General features: G+C 47.9%; 3 protein-coding genes across 4 annotated transcripts in view; 1 reads left to right on the top strand and 2 right to left on the bottom strand.

Annotated features, from left to right (window-relative positions):
- The window catches only part of LOC109540670 (tyrosine-protein kinase hopscotch-like), an 18,669-nt gene extending 17,370 nt beyond the window's left edge, over window positions 1-1,299 (bottom strand). The window contains exon 1 of the mRNA XM_048661909.1: window positions 521-1,299. Coding sequence (XP_048517866.1) covers window positions 521-1,104 — 584 coding nt within the window. The 5' untranslated portion in view covers window positions 1,105-1,299. The remainder of the gene's footprint in view (window positions 1-520) is intronic.
- LOC109542627 (DNA mismatch repair protein MutL) lies at window positions 1,299-6,481 on the top strand. Of its 2 annotated transcripts, XM_048661912.1 has the most exons (10): window positions 1,299-1,376; window positions 1,644-2,431; window positions 2,547-4,164; window positions 4,214-4,846; window positions 4,901-5,119; window positions 5,174-5,425; window positions 5,484-5,668; window positions 5,726-5,858; window positions 5,906-6,057; window positions 6,114-6,481. In XM_048661912.1, exons 2-10 carry the CDS (start codon window positions 2,342-2,344, stop codon window positions 6,165-6,167), a joined length of 3,336 nt encoding a protein of 1,111 aa, XP_048517869.1. In that variant the 5' UTR covers window positions 1,299-1,376; window positions 1,644-2,341; the 3' UTR covers window positions 6,168-6,481. The 2 variants fall into 2 exon arrangements, with proteins under 2 accessions (XP_048517869.1, XP_048517868.1); XM_048661911.1 differs by lacking the exon at window positions 1,299-1,376 and having other exon boundaries at window positions 1,443-2,431.
- LOC109542625 (WD repeat-containing protein 7) overlaps window positions 6,251-12,436 on the bottom strand; it is a gene marked incomplete in the record, with an annotated part of 10,917 nt that continues 4,731 nt past the window's right edge. Inside the window, 13 exon segments of the mRNA XM_048661908.1 lie at window positions 6,251-7,951; window positions 8,020-8,190; window positions 8,249-8,375; window positions 8,436-8,622; window positions 8,679-8,805; window positions 9,090-9,266; window positions 9,580-9,778; window positions 9,836-9,995; window positions 10,091-10,215; window positions 10,274-10,400; window positions 10,457-10,588; window positions 10,640-10,815; window positions 11,700-11,866. Of these exon segments, the coding sequence (XP_048517865.1) occupies window positions 7,779-7,951; window positions 8,020-8,190; window positions 8,249-8,375; window positions 8,436-8,622; window positions 8,679-8,805; window positions 9,090-9,266; window positions 9,580-9,778; window positions 9,836-9,995; window positions 10,091-10,215; window positions 10,274-10,400; window positions 10,457-10,588; window positions 10,640-10,815; window positions 11,700-11,866 (2,048 nt within the window).

Here is a 12,436-nt window from a genome sequence, read left to right as displayed (position 1 = left end):
AAAGCGAAATTTGAATATCAAACACTTAGGTGCAAGATTATGCCAAAATTCCATGTTTTCCGTCCCGTTTTTGCTCATATCTCGGAGGCAAAATAAGCAAGATCGCTCATTTGTTACATCATTCTAGAGATAAATAAATGGCCCTTTTAGAAAGTGAACCATGGATAACACAAAAACACATAAAAACATCGTGAATCAGGGAGAAATTTGAGATTTTCTTCCGTCATACGACGACGGACGAATTAACAGATCTCCAACCAATAGAAACACTTTCGTACCATCGTATCATCGTACAAACAGATGCGCAACATTATCGCGGTACCAATTTTCAACGTTACACTGTCAACGCAAGTCACGTGACTTGCGGTGATGCCGGTTACATGCATTATAATTGGCTGTTCACTTGTACGACCAAAGTGAGTGCCATGCGCCCAAAGATCGAATTTTAGCACGACGAATATTCCACCGTGTAGTGCTTATCCTATTATAATAAAGTAATAAAATTGTTGTATACAATAACCTGATATTATTGGGTTGATCCTTCATGTTACGGTTCAATTTCAGTAGATTCTCATGGATGGGCGTGCTCAGGTAAAAACGGTGCCTCTTCACTATTTCCTTGTTCATAAATTTTTTGTGGTCCCGCTCTACAGCCTGCATGGGAACGCTGTTCTCCAGCATATATCTGAACATGTCTGTAATGCATAATCCCGTCAATTCTGGCTGGCAGTCGTCGTAGGCCAAGCCGGGCACCAGGCCCTTGACTATATCATCTCTGACTTGTAAGTAGTAGTACTCAAAAGCACGGGCGTCCAACTTCTTTAGCTCCTGTATCGATGCCGGTTTGTATCTCATGCGTAGGTCCAAGCTGGGCCCCACTCGCCCGTTCTTGAAGGAATCACTGAACAAGGTGTAATAGTTGGCCAGGTAGATTGAAGTTTGGTTGATTCGCAATGAGAACAAGTGTCGAGCCACTGGCCCAATTTTCAAACGCTCGCACAAATCCAGACAAATACTTTCGACTGAGGTACGTGTGGTGTACTTGATTTCCATGCATTTGGTACTCTCCAGATGTAGATTGACGTTCATGGAGTACTCTTCCATTTTGAACGCACTTTGCTTGCAATAATTTAAGCACAATCTCGAAGATAACGCGCTGATACGCTGATCAGCATCATAGATGGACAGGTAAAGACACTAAACATTCAACCATGCAAAAACACTCAGTTAGTGAAGCCAGCCAAATAAAAATGAACGAAACACCAGGGACAAAATGTCTGAACTTGTCAATTTATCTCTGCTGAACTCGTGCACATAGATAAAGATGCATGATACAGTGAATACAAGGCATAGACAAAGACAAGAACATATACAAGGTAAGGAAACGAGGTAGGATATTGCGTCGATTTACGTGACGTCAAGTGGTTCTCACTGCAGTGCTGCCAGGCCTAGCACAAGGTGGATTTCGAGTTTGGGCGTGCCCTGCTATTTTCCTGTCTGATGAATGCGATTAAATATAGCTTATTTACTCTTAGTCACTCCATTATTTTTTATAAATCGTCGTTATTATTACAAAATGCTTTGCAACGGGTTTTGAGGTTGAAAATGAAAAGTAAGAAAAACGAATTTATTTTGCCCACTAGGAGCAGTAAGTGTAAAGGAGGCAGAGTTGTCAGATGTGCAATAAAGGTGGTGTTAGCTTCTTAAAATGTTCCGAGTTTTGGAGCCATAAACATTCCACCGTACGTGCGCCGAAAATTCGATACTGTTCAGCCATGTTGCCGGACTGCCACCAAAGTAGAAAATATCAATCAAACTGAAAAAGTAAGTTTTTGGTTTCTCTATGGATATCTATGAACGCGTGTGAGATCTTAATCGGTTAATTGGAATTATGGTGAGTGAGAATGGAAAAAGTAGTGAAGATCATCTGAGCATTACTGTCTATTTTATACTAAATGGTTATAATATAATGTGAAAGTTTTCAACTTTTAAACTAACTTTTCAAACTAAACTGTTAAATTCTGGAGTTTTCAATTTGATTCTGTTTGATTGTCTCAGGGAAACTGATCGCGTGGCTGGTTAAGGAAGTGTTATCGATACGTTCGATAATAACAAACCGGTAGGCTTATATGATTGGTTCGAATCGCCGCAATCGATAGAAGTGACAGCACGTGCCATATACCTGCGCGCTTGTATCATTTCCTTGACCAATTGTCGACGTGGACATTGTCTATCTTCCTTTATTCGCGTGTATAAAACGAACATAGCTGAGTTGTCTTAAACGACAAATTAATCAACTTTTGCCGTCACACTGACATTTTCAAGAGGAACCGCTAAAGAAATGAGCATAAAACCGTTAAAAACGGGCGTAATTTCGAAAATCCGAAGCTCCTCGGGTATTAGCAGTGTCGCCCAATGTGTTTACGAATTGGTAAGTTAGCAATATCGAAAAAAAATGTTTTTCATTTTCCTGTCGGTGAACTTACCTAGAAAGTCAGCAGCAGGATCAAACAAATAGATAAGCTAGATAATGAAACACTTTCCAGGTGTGCAACAGTCTGGACGCAAAATCCACCGCGGTAGCGGTTCGAATAAATCTCCTAACGTTCCGCATTCAGGTGGCCGATAACGGCTGTGGCATATCCAGAGAGGGCCTGGAACTGGCGGGTTCCAGATACGCCACCAACAAATGCCAAACCGTCAAAGACCTGGAAAAACACCTGAAAACCTACGGGTTCCGAGGCGAAGCCCTTGCAAACATCGCGGAAATGTCGCGCAGTCTAATCATCACATCGCGCCGGAGAGACTGCGATGAAACCTTCACTAAAGTTCTGTCCAGAGATGGATCCAGTAAAGTTACACCTGGAAAATCCAGGCCCAGTGTGGGCGCCACTGTGACCGTCCTCGATTGGTTCAGTGCCGCGCCAGTGAGGCAGCAGCGCATCGTGCCGGAGCTCGAGCTGGAAGAAGTGAAGCAGCAGCTGGAAAGGTTGATAGTAATCAACCCGGGCACGTCGTTTAGCTTGCGGAACGACGCCACTGGGCTGCTGCTGCTCAACAGTCCGAAGCACTCCGACATAGTGAGCGCCTTCCACCATCTCTACCCCCAAGTGGGGCGCAGCTTCAGCCTCCTGAAGGTCTCCAAAGGCAAACTCTCCATCGAGCTGCTAATCGAAAAGGAGCTGGAAGCTGGCAGGCAATGGCAGCTGGTCTACGTGAACAAACGCCCCGTGCAAAGCGCCAAGATCTCCAAACACTTTCACAGGGGGTTTCTGCACTCCAGCAGATCCCCCGCCTTTATTATGAACATCAAATGCCCCCAGGCATACGTGGACATTCTGCAGGAGCCCCACCGAAGCGAAGTGGAGTTCACCTGCTGGGACCAAGTGCTGGCCTGCCTGGACAAGCTCCTGCAAACCTTCCTGGGCGTGGAAGCTCCCGAAGCCCCAGCCGCTTCCAAGCCAAAGCGATTCAGCAGTGGCGTGTCTCAGCTAGTAGGGGCCGTTCAAGCCACCGCCTACAAGAGGAGGCGGAATGAGGTAACGCAAACCACTGGCGACTATGCCATTGAAGACTCTCTGCCTGCCAAAGCCTCACGGCCCCTGGTGGGCGAGCTGAAGCCCCTGGAAATCAACTTGGTGCCCAAAAGAACCTTCGACCAGCGGTCCGTCTACTCCAAACTCAACACGGACGAAAACCGGGGCAAAAACCTGATTCTGGACATGTTCCTCAAGTCCACTCAGGTGTTCCAGGACGCCTCCCAAAGCTCCGCTGAGGAATCCAATTGTGTTCCAGATAACCACGTAGAGGGCCCTGATAGGGGCGTGACCACCACCATCAGCGTCAATGTGAAAAGGAGAAGAACTGGGGGCGAAGAGAGTGTTGAGAAAGACCAGCCTATGAGGGACAAGTCGGTCCAGACCAGTCAAAAGCGCAGCCAGTTGCAGCCGAGGAGCTTCCAGAGCGAGCTGATGGCTCGCCTGGATCAATGCTCTCTGGACCTAGACGACGACTACACCATAATGGCCCAAAGCCACCGCTATGCGTTGGTGAGGAAGGACAATGAGGCTGCTCTGGATGAGCCGCCGGCTTTAAATCCGGTGAGACTTTGCCGCTGCCAGCAAGGGGCCGCCAACATGTTCAACTTCCAAGCCCTCGACCCAGGTGGGCGTCTAATAGCCCTAATAAGCCCATCTAATCCGCCTTATTCCAGACTGGTGGCCCGCAGCTGCGCAAAGTAAAGAAGAAATCTATGCCAATCCGCCCACCAAGAACAATGAGGTGGCCACTCTGCTGTTTCGGGGCCTCAAGAAGCAACCTTCGGTCAAATCCACTTGGAGGCGCTTCTGCACGCAAAGCCCTTACTTTGGAAGCGCCAGAAACAATCCCATGCCAGAAACCAGCTCTGCATATTTCCAGCCAACGCAATTTCCCCGAGCCTCCACCACCATCTCGGCGGAAGTGGCGCAGCTGCTGAACACGAAAAATGCAATCCGATTCAAAAAGCCTGCAAATGTTACGCCTTATCCACCCCGGAAATCGAGTAGAAACCCTAACGAACACCCTGCTCAGAACTGGTTCAACTTTAGCAGCTCGCCGGACATTTTCGAAAATTCGAACGAAATGTGCGACTTGGAAGAGTTCGGGCTGATGCGCACTAGAACCAAAACTCCCAGCCCCCACGGATCAGAAAGACTGGGCGGGGCAGAGCCAACCAGCTCGCACCCCTTGGGGGTTGATGATCGCAGCTTGCACGAGCAGAGCAGCTTCATCGTGGACTCGCAGAACCAATGGCAGAGATGCGCCACCAAACAGGGCCACAGCTTCTTCGTCAACCGCAGAACTGGTAAGAGTGGATTGAACGGATCGTTCCACTTTAAGAAAACTCCAAACGTTGCAGGCATGGTGTCGTCCAAGCCCCCGGTTTGCACGCCAACGAATTTCGCTTTTGAGGAGCGACTGGACTTTGTGCCCAAAGGAATGTCGCCGGTTCTGAACCGGCATAAAGAAGTCGATCGCGTGCTGAGCCAGAACGCCAAACACAAGCTCCACTCTCTGATCCTGGAAGGATACGAGAATGAGCTGATGAGCGTCAAGTGGCGCAACTGTCCTCACAAAGGTAATGGTTTAGAGATGCGACTAAACACTCTTCAAAATTATCAATCCTTTCCAGATCAGCGAGCATTTTTTGAGGAAATCTACAAGGAAAAGTGCAAACGGCACGAGGAATGCATCCCACGGGTGGCCAGCATGAAGGCCCAAAGAAACAAAGTGAGTTTCAGCAGGGGCATGTTCGAAAGCCTCGAAGTCGTTGGGCAGCTGGACCAAAAGTTCCTGGTGGTGCATGAAACATCGGAAAACTTGCTGGTGTTATTTGATCAGCATGCGGTGGACGAGCGCATTCGCGTGGAGAGGTTCCTGAAAGGTCTCTCTTTCCCGGACGTCTCCAGGACGAACCAACCCAGTATTTTTGGCCATTGCAGAATACAGAGGTCTGAAGGCGACTCACAAGGAGAAACTGACCATTTTCCTGCCTCACAACGATCTGGCTCTGTTACAACGACACTCGGACTACCTGGACTCCATGGGGCTGGGGGTGGAGTTCTTCACCAACGGTCTCCACATCACCCACATCCCCGTGTGCATCCAGGAGAAATGCGCCGCGCAAGCAAGTCCCTCAGGCAAGCCCTAAAAAATCACACACAGATAACAGAAAAAATTCCAGATGGAAGGCCTGAACAATCTCCTAAACTCCCTCCTCAAGGAGGCTGTGGACTTTCTGAGGACGACCAGAGGGTCCACTGGCATGTCAATGCCGAAGATTATTCAGGACGTTGTCAACCTGAAGGCTTGCAGAGGTAACAGAAGACACACTTTGCTCTCCTGTTTGATGGGGGAATTTTAGGCGCAATTAAGTTCGGTGACACGCTGTCGCGAAGCCAATGTGGCGCATTATTGAGGGACTTGGAAAGGTGCCAACTGCCCTTTCAGTGCGCCCACGGAAGGCCCACTCTAACCCCAATTGCCACTTTGCACAAGCTGCAAAGCACTCAACTGGTGAGTGAGAGCGACTGGTGAGTCAAGGTGTTTCAACTCACAGGAGATGATTTCAGCCTCCAAGGCCAAGCCTAAGGAAACTGTTGAGGGTTCATGTTGATCTATACTGAGTGGTGGAAGTTTCTTCGAATTTTGAAATAAGTACACTTAAAGGAGTGGAACTAGGACTTGCAGGTCAGTGCACAACTGTACGTTTGTTTGCCATAAATTTGTAATATTTTTAACTAGACTCGACACATATACATATTGCCAAACTTTGTATATAGATAGGTCATCGTAACATTATATACATAACACAGATATATAGTTCTAATACAACAGCTGAAATGGTGTGACAGACTGAAACTGGGCCCTCTGCGTATCGATAAAATGTCTTTATTATTTACAAACAATAATAATCGCTCTTAAATGGACCTTTGTTAGACACTTTGTGTTTCGATTAATTATGGGTAGCATTGGTGCAAAATCCATTATCCCTGCAGACTATCGGCTAGTCGGCCCGAACAATGGAACAGTGCTGCCAATAAGTTATTTATCAATTTATTTATTTATCTAAAGGCGCAATAGGGAACTTAGTTGTGTGACATTGAGAAGTGGAAATATGGAGAACAAGAGTCACGAACATCAAAACCCGAAAACGCACTAAACGCACATCCAATTGTGTGGGGCAGGGACAAATTACTAATAATTAGACATCTACAACAGAAATAAATAATATATAACGACTATATACACCGACGATTAACTAGGCGGCTCAAAAGAGCCAGAAAATGCACGTTATCTTACTTGGTGGACAAGGGGGGGCCGCCACTAAGCCCAAATCGAATCTTTTGCAACACCCTGTAAATGTGCTTTCGGCAGAAGCTTCATGCACAGGGTGTTTAGCTAGAACACGTGGCCCCCCTGTTCTCTGACACAATCATAAACAATACTTTGGCTTAACAGGAAACACAGTCCGGTATAAAAATAATAACAACATCACCAGAAGATCGGCCAATTGAGGCCTTGTGGAGGTTTGCCGCCAGATTCTTTGTACTTGTGTGAATCTGGCCGCAAGTCTTCAGTTCCCCACACCAACGCACACGCACGCAACCGGCTTAATCGATTTGGAACCTCAACTACATTTATTAATAACAATTTGAAGTAAGCAAAGGCTCTAAGGTTGGCCATGTAAAAGCCTCTAATATAGCTTTGTTATGGGCTTTGAGTATATATACATAAGGCTGTTATATAAGTTTGGGAGCATCAACGTGGATACATACAGTGGTTTAATCGGGCAAATGCCTCTTTTGCACAAAAATAGTCGCGTTTTGATTGCAAGTCACGCTGAAGGCCTGGTTTGGGTATGGGTTTGTTAAATTCCTGAGGCACGGCTTTGTCTAGTCAATGCAAAAAATCAGCTCATCGGCATTTGTTCAATGAGTTTCGCTTGCTTAGGGTGTTAAGAGTGGACTCTTTCTAATACTGATCATTTCCTTATCTCGTACAGGGTGGGAACGTATCAAAAGCATGAACTTAAGTGCCCCAAACAAACACTTTCTCCCACCCTGTGTCCGACAGATGGGCTCCAACCGAAACCTACTCAACAATGTCTTTGCAGAAATTCGATCGGTCATTTGCAAAATTATTGTCGCACTTGTAAGCGATGCGCGATTGATTCGAACTGAAAAACCACACGAGGTTGCATTCGAGGAAACTGAACGGAACGGGCGACTCACCATTTAGACGTTGAATCGCGTTTCGGAGCCGTCGGCCAGCATCAGAGTGACGGTACGATTGTTGATCCAAATGAGCCGAGCGAGTCGCATCGGGTTCAGTCGGGCCACGTCGGCAATGGGGGCGGTACTGTACGACTTGACGTTCTTCGTTTGTGATTGGCCCAGTCCGAACATGCCTGCAAAGATTCCCATCCTTTAAAGACACCCCGAATCAAAGAAGTGGTGTAGTGCGAACAAGGCTTACCAGTGCTGGTTTGCCAGAAGCTGAGCCGGTTTTCTGAGCAGGCGTAGCTGACTAGGAATTTTCCGTCTGGACTGAAAGCGCAAGCCGTCACTGCCTCAGAATGCGCTGCAATGGTCGTGTTCTTCCCCTGGCGCAGCTCGTAGATGGTGAGCGACCCCGTGTGCGAACCAACTGCAACAATCCCCCGTTCTCAAGCTGCCGACTGCAACGCTTAACCATCCTTCCTCACCTGCGATCCGCCTGGTAGCCGGACAATGCGACACCTGGTTGAACTTGCATACCGCCGGAAATACGTCCTGCAGCCCCTTGTTCTTCAACTGGCTCGGATCCAAACAGTGCAGGATGATGTCCATCAGCTGCATGACCACATTTCTCATTCACCCGACCCGATTCCCTCAAGCTCCAACTGCACTCACCTGAACCAGATGGTCGCTCATTTCCGTTTGCATCTTCTCGATCAGCAGCTCGACGCCTCGCAGGATTTCGGGCTTGGCCTTGTGCAGCACATTGTTGCTCATGTTGATGTTGAGCGTTTGCGCGTTCTGCTGCATGGCGTTGTAGCGCGCCACCTCTTTGGCCATCGTGGTGATGAAGGCCTTGGGCCTGATGGGAAACCGATGATCAGCCACTCGCAGAGCGCAGCAGTTTAGAGGACTTACCGGGCAGTCGCAATGAGCGTTAGCGCATGCCGGGCGGTGCGGCAGGAGTCCGCCTGAGGCGTCAGCGGCAGCCCGTAGGTCATGCTGGGCACCAGTTTGTCCGCTTCTGAGCACAACTCCAACAGGCCTGAAACAGCTTTATCTTGGAATGTGCCCATTGGGCTGCAGCGCCCCCGATACTTAATAGATTCTGCCTGTTGCAAAAACACGCGGGCGAAGCAAGGAGGTTGTTATCTCTTGCCGTTAACCATGTAAATTCGCATTTTTGTGGTGTTGCTAAATGAATTTCTCTGGATGTATGTGTACAGTCCTGATAAGGGCCTGAATGAGTTTTAAATCGGTCCCACAAGAGAACAGGCAACATCTATTAGAAGCGTTTCGATGGGCGCCCTTACAAGAGTGGAGTCTTACCAAGTAGAACCTTGCTGGTGTCCAGGAAAGGTTCCCACACGGTGAAGCCGCGTCCGATGAGATCGATGGCCGCCCTTCGCAATGGTATGTGGGCGGGTATTCGAGGCGAAGGCGGCGCCAGCAGCAGATGCGAAAGAGCCATCGCGGTCAAACGCGCCAAATTATTGTTGCCTGAACCTACAAAACGAGGAACATCTGAGTCCAAAGTTTCCGAAGCTACCAAGATTTCTTCCTCAGGGTGCCCTTATTAAAGCTTCTTGAAGGAGCTATAAGGGAGAATTAGTTTGAAGATACGCATTTGAAGCCTCTTGTCCTATCTTGCGAGAGATCGGGCGTTTTCTTGTTGCCAACAGTAAATACTACATCAAATACTACTAACAAACGGGCTGGCCGCAAACGTCCGGGCCGTATAGCGTGAATAACCCTGTAGAACTTATCTATAACTCTCCCACGTAATTCCTTCAATAACCCATAATAAGGGCAGACATACCGAAACCTTCGACCACCGAGCTCTTCCTGCGATCGTCGCTCGTCCTCTTCTTGGCATTATCGGTATGGATAATGTCCTGGCCGAACTCGGCCCCAATCACGCCCAACAGTATAACAGCCGTCGACTGTTTGCGCTTCAGTTCAGTGAGGCTGGACGGTTTGCGCACCTGCTCCTCCTCCTCCTCCTCGAACTCCTCGTCCTGCACCAACACAACCAGCTCACCAACTGATGTTTGCCCGCAAATTGTTCAACTCACCCCGGGATCCGGCGTGCTCGGCACATTGCTGTGGGAATTCACGTGATTTTGCACGTTGGGCGACGACATTGCCTGCTGATTGATCGTTTCGGTTTGCGTGTACAAAGGCAGGTATTGGGCCCAGGCGTCCACCAGTTGCTTGCGTCCTTTAGGACCCATTCTGGATGCAACAAGAAAATTATGCAGTTTCCGCTCCTGTTCTTCTTTCACAATAAAGAACAACATAAGAATTCACGCCAATCGTTCAGTATTTACCGGGACAATTCGGCTAGCAGAAGAGTCTGGGCGGCTTCCCGAACTTCCACGCAGTGATGCTGCCACCGCTTGGCCATCATCTCGACCTGCGGACGCTTGAAGTGCTTCGCGCCATGTTCAATGACCTGCAAAGTTGCAAAATCGGCCCCAATTAACCGGAATCGGCCACGCAACTGGCAGTACCTTATCGGGCAGGAGAACGCAGTGCAAGGTGGCCAACAGCGACCAGCCCTGCTTGATTTGCGCCTGCTGTTGCGTGTACATCTCCTCCTGTTCCTCGTCCGTTTTGCTCCAACTCACCCGCGACTGCCTTCAAGAACAATCCGCTGATTGGCTGAATGGTTGCCTCGCACGCCAATGGCTTACCTGTGCAATTTCCTGTTCCTCTCCTGTTCGGGCACAAACGTGGCGCTGCTCATGCTCATCAGGGTGTGACTGAGGGCGATCACAGCCAACAGATGATTGCTGGTCAGCGTGGTGCTCAGCTCCCAGTGCGTCCTGCATTGAACAGTTGCCGAAATTGACAAAAACCTCCACGGTTCCACTCACCGGCTGGTGAAAATCCTGGTGAGCTTCTCCCGTCTGACCAATTCCGGAGGTAAGCTGATCTCCAGGTCCTGGTGGTCGGCGCTGGGGTCCTCATCCAGCGGAATGGTGTTGTGCCACGTGGGCAGAAACAGCGACATGTGATTGGCCTTGGACAGAACACCGAAGGACAGCGGCACCTAGTTGATTGGTTCATTTATGCCCGGTTTCTCAACATTTGCCCTTATTGGTTCCATAACTATGTAGTGGATAACGTTATAACACCGATAAGATTTTATGGGTTTCCGAGCGGTGACAGACCATTGACAGACAAAGTTATATCGAGCTCATAACAATCCGTTGGATAAGTACCTTTTTAATTCGACCGACAGAGGGAACTGCTTGATAGGGTATGTTCCATTTTTGACTGGTAGTACGGAAGGTGCGAAATACCGGTAAAAAAGAAGCGGATAGTAAAGAACTTTCACTTTTGTGCATCGCAAGCTAGATGACGCCACAAAAAAAACGCAACAGCCACAGACCTGCTGTAAAAGCTCTCGGGTTTTTATCTGAATTCAGCATAGCTGTTCACTAACGGGCAATTAATTCCTTCTCACAGTACATGTTTTAAGGTAGTCATTTGTTCATTTGGTCCTCTCGTTCAAGATACCGTCTTGGCCGCTCAATATAACTTAGAAGTTCAATAATTTCACCATCAGAAGATGAACTCGAATTATCCATTTTAACTAATGACAATAAATTTGTATGCGTTAAACAAAACAAAACTGTTATGCAATGCTGTTATGTAATAAGAATAGGCTATGTTAGGTTAGAATGGCTCTGTTGTAAAAATGAGAACAAACCCTACACGCTTGCGTCAGAGGTTATGAAGCCGATATCCATCCATCTTCGAGTAGATATCTATTCGATAACTTATGGAACCAATAAGCTTTAAACAGACGTTGAGAAAGCCAACAGACGTGATTTTGGTAGTTTATGAGACTCATAAGCTTATGTAACCGATATGTTGGAGTTCGGGAAACCGGGCATTAAAGTCTGATGGGTGGATAAATCGGGAAATTACCATCGGTCTGAGCAGGCCCAGCTTCACTTGGCACACCCTGTCCAGGTCGTCGTCCAGACCCCAGGAGTGCAGCAGGGACAGCAGCAGTTGGGCGATTTCCATGCCGTATGAAGTGTCCAGGGCCAGAATTCCCGGCCTGCTTTTCTCCTTGCTTGAATCGGCGCCATCTGCAACGTTATTTGGTATGCGTTAATTAACACGAAACACGATCGAGGATCGATGCGAACGAAAAAAATCTGAACCAGTTTTTCCGATTGAGCCCATCCGGTTGGTTGCGAACTGGTGATTGACCCCGAAACGCACTGAAACCGCTTCAGAGCGCCCAAGACGATCGGCCGGTCATCTCGAAGATGCAGCGTAATTTGCTGGTAAGATTTTTTCAAGTGTTTACTTTGGCGAAAAAACGACTATCGTTCCAGGTGATTTTTGTGCTGGCCCTTTCCCGAACGATCTGGAGCAAACCGTTGACCACCAGCCTGGATACGGCAGTGTATGCAGCTGGATTTGCGCATGGAACCAATCAGGAATTGCTGGTTTTTCCGGCTGAATTTCACCAACCGCAGAAGTAAGCATTTTTATATGTATTCTGGGTGCTTCTTGTGTCTTTCACTGCCTCCAACTTTTCCTTTGATTCCCGTTAACTCCAAATCAAAATTAATTCCTGGGTTTCAGTCATTTATTGTCTTTATTTATCAATTAAAATACGTTTCGGTGTATTTTTCCACCATCATCAGTTT

Source organism: Dendroctonus ponderosae, unplaced genomic scaffold, assembly GCF_020466585.1.
Source record: "Dendroctonus ponderosae isolate FM_Combo_2020 unplaced genomic scaffold, Dpon_F_20191213v2 Dpon_F_20191213_10, whole genome shotgun sequence".
Lineage (NCBI taxonomy): Eukaryota > Metazoa > Arthropoda > Insecta > Coleoptera > Curculionidae > Dendroctonus > Dendroctonus ponderosae.
Note: the sequence above shows the minus strand (reverse complement) of the source record. Positions and strands in the feature narration are given on the sequence as shown.

Excerpts from the sequence above, each read along its gene's own strand:
- LOC109542627 (XM_048661912.1), top strand. The coding sequence starts at position 2,342 with ATGAGCATAAAACCGTTAAAAACGGGCGTAATTTCGAAAATCCGAAGC. Across the intron at positions 5,120-5,173 it reads GCGCAACTGTCCTCACAAAG|ATCAGCGAGCATTTTTTGAG; the intron begins GTAATGGTTTAG and ends AATCCTTTCCAG. Across the intron at positions 5,426-5,483 it reads CGTGGAGAGGTTCCTGAAAG|AATACAGAGGTCTGAAGGCG; the intron begins GTCTCTCTTTCC and ends TGGCCATTGCAG.